The sequence below is a fragment of the Atractosteus spatula genome, chromosome 23, assembly GCF_055471065.1.
Source record: "Atractosteus spatula isolate fAtrSpa1 chromosome 23, fAtrSpa1.hap1, whole genome shotgun sequence".
Lineage (NCBI taxonomy): Eukaryota > Metazoa > Chordata > Actinopteri > Semionotiformes > Lepisosteidae > Atractosteus > Atractosteus spatula.
Window position 1 is genome coordinate 239,282 of NC_142728.1, and position 20,947 is coordinate 260,228.

The 20,947-nt window shown below is 37.0% G+C and overlaps 1 protein-coding gene across 1 annotated transcript in view; it reads right to left on the minus strand.

Moving 5' to 3' along the window:
* fibcd1a (fibrinogen C domain containing 1a) overlaps nucleotides 1-958 on the minus strand; it is a 100,346-nt gene extending 99,388 nt beyond the window's left edge. The window contains exon 1 of the mRNA XM_088940743.1: nucleotides 9-958. Coding sequence (XP_088796869.1) covers nucleotides 9-80 — 72 coding nt within the window. The 5' untranslated portion in view covers nucleotides 81-958. The remainder of the gene's footprint in view (nucleotides 1-8) is intronic.
* Nucleotides 959-20,947: the final 19,989 nt, after the last annotated feature.

Below are 20,947 nucleotides of genomic sequence, written 5' to 3' on the forward strand. Positions count from 1 at the left end.
GTGCCTACCTGTGGTTTGTGCTGTTGTCCATCTTCAAGCTCTGAAACACTGTTCATGATTTTCCATCGATCATTTATCATTCTCTGGAAACCTTTAAAAAATCAGCCTGTTGAGGTCACAGGCAAGGGGGACAGGGGAAAGAGTCTTATTTACTTTCCCACCTTACAGTTATTCCATATACTCAAAAAGACACATACGCACGAGCTACAACTAAGGCTAGCACAGACAGTTTCTAAGCCTCTACAGTACAGTAGGTCCGGTAGAAAAAATTAAAACCGTGGACATTGCGATGGCATACGTACTTATACAGTACCACTTCTGCTCCAAGTGACTTATTTTCCTTTTATTGTATTCCCTTTAAAAAGCTTCAGAAAAGTGTCTTCTGATGTGTCCTTTTTGAAGAAAGTCCAGGAACAGCAACACAAAGCTTGCAAGTGAGGAAAGCAAGGGGGCAATCCGATAAAATGTAGCTTTGTACCAAAGACCTTTTGTTTCAGTAAGCTTCTCCAAAAATAAAATTCAGTGAGTTGCACAGGAATCACACTTCCTCACCTCCTCTGCTTCCGCACCACCAGACAAATGCAGTTTAAAACACAAACATTCCCTTCATATTAGATTAGGTACTTAAGTTCTCAGTCTCTTAATTACAATACAGCTGCAGGAGGCAGGCTATAGCATTTTGTTGTGCCCTTGTTATACACTGGCAAGCTCCAGCGCTGTGGTGAAAGAATAAATCCTCCTCTTGCTTGTCCTAGCTGAGAAGCTGATCAGCATGAGGAGGTATCTCACACGGATTTTTAAGAGCTGCCTTTGACATGAGCAGTGCTACAGCAGATTAACAAGCTCCAGTCATGTGCGCTCGCCAGCGCTCCTTGCCTCTGAAGCTGTCAATCAGCTGCGGAGAGAGCAGATATCTTCCAGCCTGCACTGCTGCTCCAGCTGCTGCTGCAGTGTGTGCAGACAAAGCCAAAGATTTCAACAATTTTAAGGTGGAGGTGTCTGGGCGTAAGTGTGTGCTTGTGTGCGTGTGTGTGTGCGCGCACTGATTCTCTCTCTCTCTCATGCTGCTGTCTGTGAAATCCATGCTGTACTCCCATAAGGCAGAGAGTAAGATTTGATGGAACTTAGAGGAAAAACAAACATCCCTTTTCTGTTAAGCTTATGATTTTTAAAGTTTCAAATTTAAGTCTGAATGTAGCTGCTTGCTTTAAGGGCTGGGGAATCATAATTCAAAATAAAACTTACATTGAGTGTGATGGACACATGTTTGTTGTTTGTCCTAATGGTACAGACAAAAGGGATTCAGTTTTTATTTTCTGATGGTGCTGCACCCTGAAGAAAACCATTTTAAATTCGAAAGCCATCGTTCTATTTGATTAGGAGATTAGTTTCCAATAAAGATAAAGACTTACTGATTTCCAATAAAGATAAAGACTTTATCATCAATAAACCAAAAATATTCTGTAATGCAGTAGGAAACCCCATTTATTTCTGGTTTGCAAATTTGAAAAAGATACTGTGCTGTGTATGTTCATACTACTGACAGATGTAGTTCCTCAAAACTAAGAGACTGCTGTCAGCTTAACCCAGTTCTTAATACAGATCAAAGTGCCCTCAATTTTGGAATGTCACACCAAGAAGGAGCAGCGACATTTACTGCTGGCTAGTATTTTTAAAATTAGGACTAAATTGGGTTTTTTTTTCCAAACAGGCTCCGGGCAGTTTTTTTTTATAAATTAGGACTAAATTGGAGTTGTCTTCAGAAATCCTAGGACTTATGAAACAATTTGAAATCACAAGTTCACTAGTTATCTCAAAAAAGTATTCTAGTACTTTAAATGAAATGATTTGTTTCATGTAAAAAAAAAGGCAGTAAATCTAGTAATGCCAACATAATACATTTAGTTTACAAGCACAGTTCATAGCACTTCATAAAATGGACCAGTAATCGTTATGTTCAGGAAATATTTTCCAAAGCAGGGCAAAAGTTTCTTCATTTAGTTCATTTGGATGAGCCCTGATAGAGACCACAAATCTTAGCATGCCAATCATTATTACAGAGCTATTTACAGTAACATGTCCTAGAGAAATTTGTTTTTGCGTAATTAAATTGACAATTATGCTGACACCACATATTTATTTTTCTCCGACACTACTGTATATGTTTTATTATGGTTGTAGCACAAACCTTTGATAAAAATATTTCTTCTTCTTTTTTGATACAGTAAAGCTGTTACTTTGACAACAAAACATTTGTATACTTAGTTACCAAGAATATTTAGAACCTAATAATTTAAGAATGCAGAACTTTTATAACTTTAAATACAATTATCCTTTTTTCTAAATGACACCCACATCCAGCTTCTGCATGACAAATGCACTTTAAGGAGAAGGTCAAATCTGAATACAGGTACAGTATAATTTATTTTCTCTCCTTGAAGCTTCATCTACAACACATAGATGTCACAGTGATAACTTAATAAGGTGTCAGATCCTCGATCTTCCCAGAAAAGAAAACCTCAATACCTCTCACATTAACAACAGAATGGCATGACTTAATACTCTATGCTGATACTGTAAAGAAGGAATATAGGAGAGTCCCTCGGGGTATATTAATGGATCCCTTCATTGAAATTTGTGAAAAGGCTGCAGTTTCCCCCACTGTAGCACTCAGATCTGCTATCTTCATGCGTGACTCCCTGCCAGGAGTAATACACAGAGCTGTGATGATTTAATATGCTATGCAGACCTCTCAGAAATGTCAGGGTCCTAATTTGTAAAGCATTTTGTAAAAAAATCCAGCTCACTTTCCTTGGGAAGTCAAATGACAAATGACATGTTAGAAAGAACAGAACACTTGCCTGACTCATACAGTGCAGAGGGCCTAGGAAAGGACTGTCTGGGGCGCATGTTGGACACCAACAAATACTTCACAATCCTGTCACTTTGGTAGCTGTATGATCCTGCAACTCCCAGCTGGCAGCCCACTGAAGCTCAGCAGGTGGGAGTCTAGTCAGTACCTGGATGGGAGACCTCATGAGAAAAACTAAGATTTTTGCTGGTGGTGTTAGTGAGGCCAGCAGGGGGCGCTCACCCTGCAGTCTGTGTGGGTCCTAATGCCCCTGTATAGTGATGAGGATACTACACTGTAAAAAAGGTGCCGTCCTCCAGATGAGACGTAAAACCGTAAAAACTGACTCTCCGTGGTCATTAAAACTCCCAGGGCATTTCTTGAAAAGAGGAGAGCTGTTAGCTTGGCATTCTGGCCAAACTGTCCCTTGGTCTTTAACAATCATGGCCTCCTAATAATCCCCATCTATGATCACTCATCATCACTCTGTTTTCCTCCCCACTGAGAGCTGGTGTGTGGGGAGCGGACTGGCCCACTCTGACTGCTGTTACATCATTCAGGTGGGTGAAACACAGTTGTGGTAGAGGGGAGTGCCCATTACCTGTAAAGCACTTTGAATGGAGTGTCCAGATTAGTAAATTACAGTAGTTAATACTTTATTATTATTATGAAAAATATAAGCATTTGAAAACAGCACAGGGAAACGGAGCTTTTACAAAAACACTAGAATACAAAATACCAGATACACAAATATTCTCAGAGTACCATTATTTTTAATGTACGGTGTTTGGGGAACCTGGTTGTATTTATATCACATAAAAAAGAAGACCAATGCACAAAAAAAATGTTGCCACGAGGATGAAAGTCTCATGAGCAATTAATATTTGAATATTTGTGGAGAAAATTAGGAAGTTCATCTGGAAATCCTCAAATGAAAATTGTAGTTATAAGTTTAATTGGCTTCCTAAACTAATGTATAAAAACAACATTCTCCATAGCTCAAAAGAACATGAAACTGTGTGAAATAATAAAATTCAAGGGCAGACCTCACACATCTCAGACATTAACTGCCAAAAATAGCTGCCATTCATTAGTTAAGATACCCTCCTGATGAAGACAAACATAAGAAAAACATGTTTACACAAGGTTACAGCTGACCTCTCTTCAACTGATGCTATGTAATAGACTCACTATAGAAACAGAACAGTAAAAATAGTATTATTTAAAATGAGTACTTAGTCTTTTTTTGTCTTTATTCACCGATCATATTGTTAAAGCCCACCCAGCTATTGTTTAAGCTAACCCAGCGATGTTGTTTAATGTGAAATCCAGAGAGGATTCTGTAAAAAATGTCTTACCAGGTTGCTATCAGGTAGTTGTTATTCAAAGATTTTTATCATTCTTATCTACTCTATTCTTTTCAAGATGTCTATTTTTGTGGACAGTTGATTTTTAACTGTAGGCTGACATACAGTATTCCTTTGGTCTGTCTTTTAAGTTTTTCTTGGATAAATGCCATAATTCCAAAAAAAACCCTTCCTACTCTGGGGTCCTGGGTTCAATTTCAGGGCTGCTATCTGCATGGTGTTTGTATATCCTCTTCATGTTTGCGCCAAAGAAAAAGGATCTTCTTAGCCCTGGTGTGAGTGTGTGCATGTCCGTGTCTGTGTCTGCCCTGTCATGGACTGGTGTCCTGTCCAGGGTGTATCCTGCCTTGTGCCAGTAGCTTGCCAGGATAATGATAATAGGTTTATTCCATGCTGAAAAAAAGAAGAAAGAAAACACAACGTTTCGGCCGTGGTGCCTTCTTCAGGTGTGAGGTGTAATAATAATAATAATAATAATATAATAACAACATCACTTTATTAACCCTATACAATTTCTTGCATTTAGTAATTTGTCTTTTCACATACCCTAGCTTGCTCTCCAAGAGACACACAGACAGGGAGAGAGCCTGGGGTCAGAGCACAGGGTCAGCCATTGTACAGCACCCCTGGAGCAGTTGGGGTTAAGGGCCTTGCTAAGGGGCCCAACGGAGTAGGATTCCTCTGCCAGCTGCGGGATTTGAACCGGCAACCTTCCAGGCCCAGGCACAGATCCTGAGCCACAGAGCCACCGCTCCACTGGATAGGCTCTAGCTCCCCAAGGCCCAGAAATGGATGAAGTGGTTAGAAAAATGGATGGATGGAAGGACAAGAGAAAGGTTACAAATGAGAAGGATCCATGAGATCCACCTTGTTTACCCATCCCTTCCTTAAAGGATCCAACAGCTACAAACACAACAATCCTTTGTGTGTCTCCAATTATCTTAAACAACCCTCAACTTAATTTCTGCTGGAGTTCCTTGAATTTGTTCTTATCTTAAAGAGGTTTCTTTAGGTGATTTTGTGAGTGACTTCAGGAGTTTGAATTCCTGAATCAAGCTTCCATATAATCTTCTCTGTTCCAAGCTAAAAGACTTTCCTATTCATTTTAGGCCAGGAAGAAGTCTGGTTGCCCTCCTTTGTACTGTTCTGGAACAGAAATGTTTTCCTTGTAACATAGTAACCAAATCAGAACACAATATTCTAAGCAAGGTCTAACTAATTCATTGAATAATTTTAACATAATTTGATTTTTCTACACTCTTAATATATCCAAGCAGCTTTTTGACCTTTACATTATTCCCACAACTGCTTAATTAAAGAAACTGATTAGTCATCGTAAACACCTTGGTCTTTCTCAAATATTGCTTCCTTGAGTTCAATAGAACTCCTCTGATACTTGAATTTAAATTTTTAATTTTCTACATGTATTACTTGCACTCATCCATGTTCAATTTTATTTGCCAGGTGTCTGACCACTCTTGAATTTTGTCAAACTTATCTTGTTTTGTTTGTGGTTTTCTTAAATTATTTTCATCACTACTTACTGTAGTTCTGTATAATCTACACATTTCACAAGGTTGTGCACTATACCACAGTCTAGATAGTTGCATACTGTACATTAGGACAAGCAGCAGTCTATGCACCAGAATGTATGCATGCCTGCTGCACTGAGCTACTTAATTAATAAGGCTTTCAAGTGTATTACAGTATATTTTCATTTTTATTTAATGCCATTTAATGTCAGTTTCAACTGATGGTTAACTGCCAGATGTTCCTAGTAGGGTGTCCCCAAGTATTCAGATCTTATACTCGTGCTACTTGTGATTTGAGAGAAAGATGAAAACATCACTGTCAGTAGCTTGCAAGAGAACAATAAGGGATACCACAGTTGCTAACAAGACATTTGAACCTATTCAGCTGATCTTTGTCTACAGGTTTCTAGTCACGGTTTACACATACAGGACGTTGAAAGAACATACAGTAGAACTCTAGGGCTATCTGAAAAATGTCCCATCCTTACCCCCCCACCAGTTCCCCTTCCCAGGGCTGTGGTCTCCTCCACCTGCTGGGTGTGTTTAGTAACATCACATCAGCTCATTTTGATCTCTGGCTCTCTTAACCAACGCTGTACAAAATCATATGGTGATTGAAAAACGGTAAATAGAGTCTCGAATGCTGTAGCTGGGAAAGTGCTCGAGCTGAAACTGCTGAAAATCACAGCTTTAGACCATGGGCTTTCAAACTGGGGCCTGGGGAGGCAAAACACTTCTCATCAAGATAAAGATCCTAAATAATTAGTTTTCCTCTCATTAATTGAAATACCTTCATCGATCTGAGGATGGATTGCTGTGCGCTACAGAGCTGAAAATATTTAATTACTGCAGACAGGTCAAAATAATTATATTTTGATCTTTTTTAATGCCAATAACCACAATGATTTTCACATTCTGGAGGAAATCTTGTTATAGGTAATAATCTTTGTAGGATTGTGCTTATTTTAAAACTTTTTTTTTATTTATAGATTTCTCTTCTAATATGTCTTCTAAGACAATACAAGGCCATTATAAACAAAACTGTGGTTCCTCGTTGAAAGCAACTGTCTGAGAATGTGACATCTACAGTAGCTATAAAAAGTTGGGACCTTCTGCATTTGATGACCTTCTTTAAATGAAAAGAACAATGTTTGTGTCTTAGGTTTTTCATTGTTTTTTGAGAAAAACATTTTTCTTCCGTGTCACCTACAGCATGAATAATTTTCTCATCCAATTCATGAATTTTGGGCAACAAAGGAGATAGTTGGGGCAGAGCGAGGCACTGTGGCTAAGGATCTGCGCCTGTGGCTGGAAGGTTGCAGGTTTATATCCCGCGGCTGGCAGAAGAATCCTACTCCATTGGGCTCCTGAGCAAGGCCCTTAACCCCAGCTGCTCCTGGGGCGCTATATAAATGGCTGACCCTGCGCTCTGACCACAAGCTTCTCTCTTCCCGTTTGTGTGCCTGTGTGTCTCATGGAGAGCAAGCTGGGGTATTTGAAAAGACAAATTCCTAATGCAAGAAATTGTATATGGCCAATAAAGTGATCTTATCTTTAGGATCTGTCTGCTGGGACATATCACAGAAGAATCCTGTCTACAGGAAATCTAGAAAGCAAAGTCACATAAAAAGGGGAAACCAAAGCAGCTCAGAAAAAGAAATGTCTGTTTGCCCATTTCTCTTATTTCTATTCTTCCACCCACTGTTCAGACTTACAATGCTCTCTGGACCAATACCTGACTATTTTCAAAGTCTTCCACAGTTCACATCATGTTAATTACATTCCACACAGATCTGGCCTTTTCTGGAAACAAAATTCATTACGTTGAGTGTTTGCACATGCTTTTAGACAGGATTAACAGCTATATCTTCACATATCTTATCACATTATTTATACACGCATTCCAGGAAGAGATAAGATATCTTACTTGAAATATGTTTGGAAATCACAAATGTAATGTATATGAAAAAGACAAATCCAGAAGTGTCAGCCTTAAAAATATATGATATGTAAGATTTGTTTTACATAAAGTTCTGCATTCATTTAAAACCAAATTACTAATACAATCATGTTAAGCAATGCAGCGCATGGTGCTGATAGGGAACACAAAAATTCTGAAAATTCGGTTTAATCTTATGAAAATATCTCTTTAATCTTGTTCCAATTTATTTAAATTGAGATTTTCAACTTGTTTTCCTAATTATTCAAAGATAGCAGCAACTAGACTACTGTACCTCAAGGTACAGAAGTACTGTAACCCTGCGTTTTCCCCAACCAATCAGATTTCAACCTGATACCTTCTAAGACAACAATACCTATTCCGATCTCTGTTATTAGAGACACAAAGTAAAGGGAGAAGTGCTCCTGAGGTAAAGCTGGCATTGGCTGCAGCCTGCTGAGGAAAGATCTCATCGATAAAAAGGTTTAAGACATCAAGAATCAATCAGAAGGCAGTTTAACTGTTCAAATTATGTCATACTGTATCTTCTTTAGGCAAATTTTCAAATAGCTAAAAACTGCTGATCTCACTCAGTTTTGCAATTCAATTTCTGAATGGTACAATGTAGAATATAAGCAGCCAAGTCTCAGAAAGAAAAATTTAAAGAAAGGAGTAAATTATCACTCGTCCTAAAGTTTGCGTGGGCCCCAAAATCCAGCACTGACCTTAAAAAATGTCTAAGTAGTGTGGAAATGCTAACCCTAACCCTAGCTTGGGTTTCAAATGAGCAATCTGTCACTGCAGACCTCGAATCATGAAATTTGAAATTGTTCCTCAAACCAAAACACATGAGTCTAAAATAATTAAAACAACATCAAGAAAACACTCTAGAAAATATTCAATAATGTATCTTATTTAGGCACATTTTCAGATAGCTGAAAAATGCCCTTTAAATGTGATTCAATGATTGTGCATTTCAGGATAGTGTGGGGATAGGGATAAGACCATTCAATGTCGACTGCAGTTATACCACTAGTTGCACTTTAAATAACAAAATTAAAAGAGACCACACAATAGAACAAACTTTCTCACAACTTTGGATCTGACACAGTTTTTCAATTCAATTACCAAACCTTGCAAAATACAATAGAAGCAGCCAAAAGTCTCAGAAAAGTTACTGATTGGTGCAATATACTGAAGCAATGTTGTCACTTCTGATAGGAGAAACCACGATGAGCACTGAGCGTTAACAGGAAAAAAGCAACTGGCTCTCAGCTATACAGCATCCTGTATAGCTCACCTGCAAGTATCCCCAAATGTATAAGACTATACAAACAATAAATGGGCGACAATAGGCAAATATGCTTTATAAATCTTATTTCTACTAATCCCAACAAAAAGGGAGCTGTCACTGTTAAGCTGAATTTAAAGCTTTTTAGCTCAACTACAAGGAGGTGCTTCTACTCCCCATTCTGGTTAATTTAAGGTGACAAAGCAAAAGCTGAAATCCTGAACAGCACGGAGGCAGCCTTAATGTCACTGAGTACAGTATATGCTTTGAAAGCACAACAAGTCCAAGTCAAAGCAGTGGCTGGAATAAACATTTTTAGTTAGAGTACGTTACATACAGTATGTTTGTCAGCTATTTAGACAACAGCAATTTATCATGAAGAGATAATGAGAATGGTTAAATATTTGAATGTGATGTTGTATAAATCAGTTGTATCATATTAACATTTACAATAGTTTATTAAACTTTCTTTAATAAGATGCATGTTCCTACTGTATATACAGTACCTGCGCACACTTTGGTATAGTAAATTTAATGCATCTTTTCATGTGCTTCTTAACCAGAATCACTGATAAAGTACCACTTGAAAAGCCCACATCAAACTGAAATTGCCACTGTGACTTTAAGCTTTCCATGTTTGCATTGCAGTGTATTTATAGTTTTTCTGAAAATGGGCTTGCAAAAAATATTTGAAAGAAAATTAAAAGCAATCAATACCCCACTCCATCCACCAAGAAAATACAATGATAGAACTCGACTTGAGAAATCTACAGGTGAAGGTAATTTGAGATTATTCCAGGAAAGCACTGGCATGTTTAAACATACACCCTTGGCAGGAAAAACCCCCCAAAAAAACAATGTTATATAATTAACAAGATTTTCTGTTTTTTCTCATCTCTTTTATTTTACTGGTGCCAGGACTGGTCTTCAATTTATAAGATCAAAAGCATGAAGATGTTACAAGAACATATTTTACCACTTTGGATTCCCCAAACTTGTTGGTGGTGGACTATAGTTACTACTGTAGGTGTTGCTTGTGTTTATTCCAAGCACTCAGTCACTCTCTGCAATGCAGGGTGAGAAAACTGCTAACACTGATTTGCTTAAATCTCTGTCAATTAATCACTCTGGCTTCTGCCTCTGAGCTGGGCTAAGGTAATGTTGTACTGTATGTCTAACCACTCAGATGTATTCTTGTGTTCATCACCTTGTATTGAAATACCGTCATTCTTAGAGACATCTGAATTTGTGACAAATATATTCCACGCTGGTTTTATACTCTCAGAGTTTCCAGTTCCAGTTCCAGTTGACTGAACTGAGCAACAAAAGACTGTTTCTATCCAGGTCAATATGCTACACAAATCTGCCCAGATGCCATCTACAAAAATAATGTAATCAGTTCTAATATCCCTACAATTTTGTGCAGTATGCACAGCCATTGGTTCTTAAATGTAAGCAAGTAAGAAAAGGTACAAAGAAGAGTAGGAAATCTGATGCATCTTGCTTGTTTGGTGCTTCTACAGTAGGTTATTGGCCCAAGGGTTTTGTTTTCCGCTATGAAATAATTTGTGCATTTACAGTAGTTCTCCGTCTACTGTATATATTTCAAACAGTCTCTTTCACATTCAGTTTACTAATATTTCTTAAACAATGTCATATTAATAAGGTCAAAACATTTGAGGAATACCTGATTAAGTTCCCTGCAGAAATAAAATTCAAGAGCCAGAATATCATTTGTGTTATGTGAAGACCAAAACTGTACACAGCCTTCTAAGGAAGGATAATTAAGATAAGATGTTAAGATAATACATTCTACAATTTCAATAATATACATTCTGTTATAATAAGAATTTCATCTAATAAGAAGATGAAAATGAAGTGATAAATAATTATATGCTTCTACAGGTTTTGCTAATACTCTAGTTTTGGTACCATCTATTAACTTTACTATTTTGCTAACTATACCAGAACCTAATGACCAGAATAATAAATCATTTTAGTTATAAATTTTAAGTTACTTTTAAATACTCAGAATTACAGTACATAACTACAGTAAAAAGGGCAGTGATATAAATTGCTCTTAATTTGTATCTGGAAGGTAGTGGGTTCAAATCCAAGGTGAAACTCAGCCGCTGTACTCTTGAAAAAAGATCTCAACCCAAATTGCTCCAGTAAAATACCCACCTGAATAAATGCATGGATAAATTAGCTTCAACCCAGTAAGCTAGTAACTAGTAAAACAGAAGATAAGATCACAGTAACACTAATTTAAACATTTAAAACTATATTGACATGACAGATCTTTAAGCAAATTTATAAATTGAATTTAGATTCTCTGACAGAATTTGGGAATAGCAGTTTTCCTAACACATATCCTTGTGGTACTCCAATATAAAGTATATTACCCCTAACTAGACCATTCACCCCCTGGCTGTGGTCCGTTTTCTATCCTTTTACTAGTTGTGGATTCCAAAGACGTGCACTGCCCTAAGTGCCTTCCACCTTTGAGATCTCAAAATTAATCTTTTATAAAGAACTTCTGACATGTACTATAAAAAAACCATCAGCTCTGTTTTCATCCATTACTGCTGTTTTGTGTCCTTATACTTTCCAGGTAAGTAAAAAAAACTGGAGATCCATTTATGAAACAAGGCATTCACTGGATTAATTTGAGTGAAATATCTTGACTATGGTACAACAGCAGCTTCTCACCTGGACTTTGAACCCATGACCCACACCTTAGCAATGTACTGCACCGTGTCCAAAGATTGTGAAAATACACCTTAGGTCCAATTAGCATTTCTATAACATTACATGTTATAAAGTAAAACAATTATCTCTAATTACTTGATTCAGTTTTGTCAGCCTCTTGATGGATGGACACTGTTGTACTGTATATAAGTAAAGTCTTGAGTGACTGTCATATATTTTTTTTCAAATGGACTATGAATAGCGTCTTTTTTCCTTATGTATAGTGGAATACCGCCATGCCCTTGGAGATTTGTTTACCCTCAGTCTCAGTGCTCTTAGTGCCCACAAGATGGCTAAATTTTCTATGTAAAATTATTTCAGATCAATCTGAACAACAGCCACTATTGCATTAGGCACGGTGCTGACTTCTACGTTGGTAAACACCTTAGTGAAATATTCATTTAACACATTAGCCTCTTCCCTTTCATCATATAAATTCTTCCTAGAGTTGCAAAAAACATTTTCTTTCATCCTTTACTGTTGACTTATCTCTACCATATTGATACTTCACCATCCATGTATAGTGTGCCACTGCCCATCACTTAAGAATCCAAATGCTTTTCAGAATATTGCTCTTGAGCCACAATCGCTGGAGCACTGCAGCTCTCCCATGGATGCAGGAGTGAGACTGTGGGATACAGGACTGGAAAAATGATCTGTTAATTTTAAGTCAGTGTTGGAATGACACTGGTTGAAGAAGCACCTGTATATACAGGACAGTGGTGCTGTATGTGGATACCACTATTGTTAATATTGCATTCTAATCCCAGTGATATTGTGTTGAAGGCTAAGCTCTAAATGATTTTAAAAGATCTGTGGTCTACTGGAATAATACAGCCTTGATACCAACCATATAAAACAGTCCTTTTCTCCTTTTTTTATAACCATGTACTGTACCAAGAGTTTATTTCTAATACTATTTTATTTGTATTTATGTGACTTTATTTGTGTTTGCATTTTTTTCATATAACTAGGAAGGAAAAAGGCATTGGATGGTGTACGACGTCGGACAGAAAGTTGAGCTGCTTTAAGGACGGTCCAATGGACCACATCAAGAAAAGGTGGCAAGAAGGGTCAGTCTGGAGTAAAATAAATGTGGACGTGTGATCCATTGGGAAGAACAATGTACTAAAACCACACAATTTCAAAGACCAGAAGGCAGAAGAAAACCCGTCAAAAGAGTTGCAATAACTTTTATTAAATAATACTGTGCAATAAAAAACTTATGCCTTATGTTAATTCAATATAGTTTTTTTTTTTCTCAACAGAGATGACAAAGTTTTATCTCTGGCGAAAAATGTGTAAATAATGAGACTTTATTGAAACTGTTAAGCATAAATTACTAACCTATTATCATTTAGAAAGGCATTACTAACAATAACACCCCCTGCTGGAACTCTGTGAGGGATGAAAAATGATTAGGCAGTCAGCCTATGTTAAACTGTTTTTCCATTTTATGATATTTTTATTAGAAATGGCAGGAATTAATTCTGATATGCTGAGATACATTCATTGCTCATTCAGTAAATTTCAGATCACTGAGCTACCATAAATGAGAAAATCTGATGCATTCTGCCTATCTGAATTGTTTTAGAATATCAATACACTGATAATTACAGCAGACAATGGCTGGCAGTTGGGTTGTGGTCAACTGCTACCTCATAGCTCTTGGGTCCTGAGCTTGATCTCTGACTGTGGTGACCTCTGCATGAAGCTTGCACATTCTCTTTGTGAAGTGCAGAGAGTATGATCTGCTGGTTTGATCTCTTAGTGTCTGAAAACTGTCCCTGTGTGTGAGCATGATCTCTGTGTGTGCAGATTTGACTCTGGCATGTCACATCCATTTGTTGCATCATCATAATAAACTCAAGTCTCTTTCATAAGTAGTTTCTTCAAGTTCAGTCTCACATTTTATACAGTATCTACAGTTTATTGTTCTGCAACCTGTAACAGTCAGCACCTGCCTATAATCAATGTCATCTGCCAGGTCTTGGAATCTATCCAAATCCTTGATAGTTTATAAGAGTTTAACTATACCAAAACCTACATCATTAAAATAAATTAAGAAGAGCAATGGTCCCAATACAGATCCATGTGGTACTCCCTTTACTATACACGTATGACTTCCCATCTGTACTGTCCGTTAATCTGTACTGTTTTCTGTTCATTATCCAGTTCTGTAGTCATACACACTGATTACATTGCCCTGCAAATTGGGAATTACTATTTTATGAGGAATGGTATCGAAAACTTTCTAAAAATCAAAATACCTCATATTTTATGTTCTGAGTGTGTTGATTACTCAGATATGCAAAGGACCTCTAAAATGTTAGCTAAGCAGGACCTACCTTTTCTAAAATCATGTTTCCTATCCCCTAGGACCTTATTACCACACAATCAACTAGTTCTAATTATTGTTTCCATAACTTTACATGTAATAAAAGTAATACTTATCTGGTTCATTGACTATTGGAATTGATTAGTTGTGTTAAAGACTTATGAATAACATTTCTTGTTTTCTGTTATACTGTACAATTTGCTGAATTTGCTGAATCAGGAGTTAAAGATGCCTATTCTATTATAATACATTTGATATAGAACTTTGTTCTTCCACAGTCCAGAGCATGATGTTGATTTCTTTGTGGGTAACCATATTCTGCCCATGTTGTACTTACATAAATACTAATAATGTAAAATGAGTAATAGGTGTGTGTCCTTGTTCAGACACAGGAGTAAATTCCAGTATATTTTCAAAGCTGATAGCACTTTGCTTGTTACCTGGTTTTGTATTGTAGTATGATGCTGTCTATTTTCAATTATGCTACAGTATGTGATACTTGTGTGCCATCCATAAAGTACTATGATGTTTGAACTACAGAGCAGTGCCTCTGTGGCTAAGGATCTCTGCCTGTGGCTGGAAGGTTTCTGGTTCAAACCCCGTGGCCGACAGAGGAATCCTACTCCATTGAGCCCCTGAGCAAGGCCCTTAACCCCAACTGCTCCAAGGATGCTGTATAAATGGCGGACCCTGCGCTCTGACCCCAAGCTTCTCTCCCTGTCTCCGTCTCATGGAGAGCAAACTGGGGAATGTGAAAAGACAAATTCCTAATGCAAGAAATTGTATATGGCTAATAAAGTGATCTCTTAATGCCTAAAGTCATGGAACCCGTGGTTTGGCTTTTGCTGCTGTTAGCCAAAACAAATGTTAATAAAAACTAATGATACTGTAGTATTTTTTTGTTTTTAAGCATGAGGTTGTGATTTTTGGTATACCTTTTTTGACACACAATGTTTACAAGCCACACACTGTATCTCCTATGGCATGAAAAATGTGTGTCTACTGAACATCATATACCCTTGGTGACAGAAGTGTGAGTTTGCAGACTAGATATAAAAACCAGGAACCTGATATTACCAGCTGATATTATGAGTATGTTTGTCCAAACAACTCATGCAACTAATTTAAAAGGCAAAGTTAATTGAGATGCAGAAATGATTGTACATTAAAAACATTTCATGAATTCTGATTAGAAGTATATATTTTAGTATAGTTGTTAAAAAAGAAAATTCTAATTAAACCACAACACTTTCATAATTAGAAATCCCTGATACTTACAATGCTTTCATTTTTACGCTGCTTAAATGTTTATTTTTCTGGTTTGGCTACTTCCAGCAATCATAATCCAGCAGGCAGTAGCCAGACAAAAAATAATGTTAATTATTTCTAAATACAAAGCATGTTCAGTTAGCTGAAAATAATTGTTTAACAGATGTACTTGAATTTGTATGCCTGATAAATTGTTACAATTGCATCCATTTCTCATTTTATAAGTGGGCAGTGACAAAACAGTGCTACTGGTATTGTTTTTCATGTAAATACACAAGTATAATAAAATGCCTGATGATTTTCTGAAGGTGGAGGGTGGATAGTTGTTTCACCACTTGTTTCCTACTGGTGAAAAAACAGGCTGCACCAAAAGCTTCAAGTTCTAGTGAGAAAGGATTCTTAAACCTATTGCTGCAAATTCTTTCCATTGTAATGTGCACATCTAGAAGCCCTTTAACCTGTCTACAATCACTGTTTGCATGTGTTTTCAGCATGAAAGGAATCCAGGTGTTTTTAAATAGAAGATTTATGAGGTAAGTGGGATATCACCTGGGACCCCATTCTGTGAAACTGTGCCAGTTTACCAGCCTTAGGTTACCTGTTACAAAATCTTTGTTTACCACAGCAACCACCTAGTTGGAATGACAATACGTGTAGCCTGAATGAATCCACCTCAAACTTTCAAAGCTTCACTATCACGCCAAGGCAATTGTCAAGACAGTGACACTTCAGCATCCTTCGCATGCAAGAGAATCACAGGACTAAAGATGCATTTGAATCAAGGAACAGTTCTAACCATATAAAAAATAAGTTCCAAGTACAAACACTGCAGAAAAACATGGGATCTGGCATATGTAACTATGAGCTGTATAGTGTGCAGTAAAATGTGTGCTTATGTAGATTAATTATGATATATTCAGATATTAACAACTAAACAATACATTTGTGATTACTTGAAGAAAACAAATCATGTGTAACATGTCTTCATATGTCACATTTTTGCTCAGCACATTCTTGTGCAGGTGACACTGGATACACAGCATATACTGTACATTGTTTACTAGAACACTTCCTATTACTGTATGTTATCAGCTTGAGACCACATGATGAATCATTTTCTAAAATCCATTCCAAATGCTTGTCTCATTTTTCTAATTTGTATGGGAGTCAGGAACCCTTTTTTAAACAGTCAAGTAGCACATTTGAGATATTTTATTAATAAAAACAAACAGCCTCAATTACATTTTCTTTTGGAATGAAACATCGCCGCACTCTTTCAACAGGACCTGATTCAAAAAAACACTTTCACCAAGTGAGTGGGTGTCATTGTTTAAGTGCAAACCAACCATTCCAGCTTATTTTCTCCATGAACTACAGTATAACAACGTTGTGTATGAATATGTAAGTCACTGCTCTCTGGTGCACTTTCTTACCAGGACACTTGCTGTCAGGTTTAAGAGTACTGTTTCAGCAATACATTCAGAAATTACATCCACTTAAGAGCCATTTAATACTGTAATCTGACTAATTTTAAAAGATGTACAAATACCTGCACAGAAATTGATTTGCACTGTACATAAAAATGCATAATGTCAGGGGTGACATTTGCTTTACATATAGGATTTTAATACAGTAGCATTACACTGATCTTAACTAACCCTATCATTATTTTACCATCAGGGGGTATAAAGGGGGTGATGCAGAATATCTGAAGCTCCCTGCTGCAAGACAATTCTTTTGCACAGAGCCGTACATTAGACGTTTATCATTAAACAAGCAATTCAGAACCTGCAAATAGGGGTCAACAGGAGCATCAGGTTGATTATTTGTGGCGTTTACCCACAGGTGAGCAAGGCTGCAGAACGTACCCTTGGAATATAAACAGTGCAAAGATTAAGACCGACAAGATACTAAAACATGCAGAAGCAAAATGCAATGCTTGTTTGCTGAGAGCCTGTACACGTGATGTATGGTGACCACTGCTAAGGCAGGCAGCGTATTGGTACTGTATAGCTACCTTTTAAAACCAAAAGATGACACTAAAAAAAAGAGGTAAGACTTAACAACAATAGAATAAGTGAATAAGATTAATGAATAATAATTGTATAGGATGAATGATTATAAAGCTTACCTGACATGTACAAGGCATTATGAAAGGGAATTTAACTTTTTTTTTATTGGCCAAGAGAAGTTTCGGCATGTTTCTAATGGTGGCCACAACTTCAAGAGCAGAACGTGCTTGTCTGTTGAGTTCACAACTCCACTGTCAGTGAGGAAATTGACTTATGTCATATTTCTAATATAAATATATAGTTCACACAATGTTATATCACCAATATAAAAATATAGTCCACACTATTGTACGTACAGCACAATTCAATAAAAACAGGCAGGCAATGTGACAATTCAGCAGGAGCAGCACTGAAAACATCTCACAGACTGAAAACTAAGCAAGAGGAGATCCACCTCCTTTAGAGATCAATAGAGGATATTGAGTATTGTCTCTTTTAGATGCTATTTGTGGGTTTGGTGTTCAGCAGTTGACACTGGCAATCCTGAGAGTGGTTCCCTTGATGATCAGAAGTCAACATGAAAGAACTCTGGAGGTTCTTTAAGCCCACTAAATACCAGAACCAGCTCAGAGTCCCTAACTGCACTGCCTCTAGCAGGCTGGATCAATACTCGAAAGCACAGACACAGGCAGGACTTCCTAGGCAGTTTCAGGGAAGCAGGAAAAGGAATGACTGGGAATGGACTGGTGATGACTGGGAAAGGAGGAATGCCAGATCACCAAGAAGAAACTAAGCAGGGTTTAAATATCCTACAGTCACTACAGCTACAGCTGCACAAGCCCCACAGTTTCACAGTGGGAGGATGTAACAGAGACAGGGGTGGTAAAGGGGTGTGTCTTTTATACAGGTCTTCATTTCTCGCTTCTACAAGTCTGAAATATTTTCATGTTAGTCTTCCAGATCTTAGCTCATTTCCACCCTCTATTCTTCATTTACATTCCATTTCAATGAAATGTGCTCAGTTTAACTTTGACAGAGTGCTAATTTGACAACCTACACAAAACGCAAGGTGCATTTTTGTCATATACCACATGAGCTGATGGAGTTGATAAGCTTCCTATTTTTGCTGACTTCCTGACCTTTCATTTTGCACCTACGTATCCTGCATATACCACCTTACCCTCACCCACCATCTACACTACCCTTCTGTCTGATACTCTGGGAATTTGTCTCTGCAGTTACATTTTAGTGGGAAGAGTGCACATTAAAACAATTTACTATGCTTCTATAACACTTGACATTCACACATAAAACACAAGGTGGTAATGTACAGTAAGTTGACTATTAGTGGTTTATTTAAACTTAAGCAAAATAAATATCTGAGCAACAATGTTTTTCTCCATCAATTTTGTCTTTTGGGCCACACATTTTCCTCTTAAATGCACACACTTTGTTAGCAAAGTTATTTTGTTACTAACTCATTCTTTTCCTAGTAATTTTAAAGACAAATCCCCACTACTCACTTTTTCTCCAGGACCAAAATTAGAATGTGTTGTACAGTTGCTGCTTCAGATGAAACGCTAAACTCATGTCCTTATGACTGAACATTAGAAAGCCCATGGCTTTTCAGAAGTGCCGGGGTGTTAACTGCACTGTTCTGGTTAAATCCCTGTCGCGGTTTGTATGATTTGGTCTTTCTAAAGGTCTAAACCCTCTACCTGATCTGCTACAGTGTATGGTGGGAATGCCAGGCTAACAACCATCATTCAGGTGGATGCTACACTTCAATAGTAAACCAAGTGGTTCTTTTCATATACAAGGAAGCACATTTAGATTCCTTTGGGATGAGAAGTGCTCCAGTATATAAAAATTCAAAGGATTATTTTCCTGTTAAGGATTAATTTATTAAGTGGTCCCAGAATCCCCTGGTCAATTTAGCACATACAAGCTTCAAAGTCTGCTACTAAATGGACATAAAAATAATGTATTCATAGAGTTTTTAATAAAAAATGTTGAATTTATAATCTTGCTTAATCAGCACAAGGCACAAATGAATATAATACAATAGCATGCTATGAAATCAAACAAATAATATGGATCACAGCCTTTTTATTTCTATTTAATTATGTCATATTTTCTTTCATTTTTAAAGTGATAGATAAATTAGATCAGATAAATTAACAGCTAGAAGCTAAATGAGGTGCATGAGCCAAATGGCCTCTGGCTGGTCGGTATCCTTTCTTGTGCTCTTAACACACTGCCCTGAGCTGCACATCCCCTGTCAGGGCAGCCTGGTCAGCTGTCCGCTTTGTCAGTGACAATTAGGGGAATCTTTTGTTTATTAAAAAAAAAGAATAACACACAATACCTGCAAACTAATGATGATGATCACAATAAAAGGATATTAAAAGTTCTTTTTTACATTTTATAAAATTACATTTACTAATTCAGCCACAGTCTCTGTATGAATGAAAACGTTAACCTCTTTTGCTTTAGGAATACTTCTGAAGCCCAGTCCTGTCATACGGTTTCACAGGAATTAGTGATCATTCCAGATTATAGCTCTAGATCTGTAGATATATGTGCACTTCATTTTATTCTCGTTAAGTACCATGTGAAAGACCAAAATACTACAACATACAGTAAGTAAGTTTTTGATGTGAAATAAAAAAAAGTACAGTTGTGTTCAACAAAGTAAAAGTCACAAGAAATTTGACAAAAATTATACACTATTGTATGTTAAGCAATGTATAAAAACATGTATCCTTCACTTACAGAATGGTGTGACCATGAACCCAGTAAAATATTCAGTAAATCCTGCAACAAATGACCCCTTTTCGGTGTTGATCAATTTTTAATTAAAAATTATATTGTAAGTTGTAAAAAAATGTAAATAATACACGAAGCTTGCTCTCCGTTGCTTTTGAGAAATAAGAATATTTATAAAACAAAACCTTTATAGCTATTACAGTAGATCATATTACATTTTTCTTTTCCACATCAGTCTGCTAGTAAAATGGAAAAAAAGGATATTTTGCTTAACTCTATTATCTCATGAAATACAGATTTAAAAATATTCTGTAAGATGGATACTTATCTGAATGTAGAAACCTAAATAGCTCTATCAACCCATGTTCTGTTCGGTTTCAATTTACTAGCCTTTCAGAATTCTTTAGCTTCTAAGAATTGCCCATTAACCATTTGTGAGTTAAAAAACTCACAAACAAACCTAAATGCAAATACAGTACGTTATGCTCAAAGTGAGCACTAATTATCATGATAAAAGGAGAGACATCCACGCATAATTTTAGTCAGCAGATCACTGCCGGTTTTTTGTTGGGTTTCCACCACTCAGTGGTCAATATCGTCAGCGAGACCGGTCTTTCATCAGCAATGCTGACTGCCACCTTTTGATTCAGATGCAAAACTAAGTAATTTCACTCAACTTAGTGACAGAGTGACTGATGTTCCGTTGAAATGAATGAGTACACATTTAGCAAAAGCACTGTTGTATTGAAAGTGAAGAGTTAAGTTCCAAAGGTCTCTACACATTTCATTTAGCGCACGTTTCAATCTACTTTGTGAGATCTGTGTTGG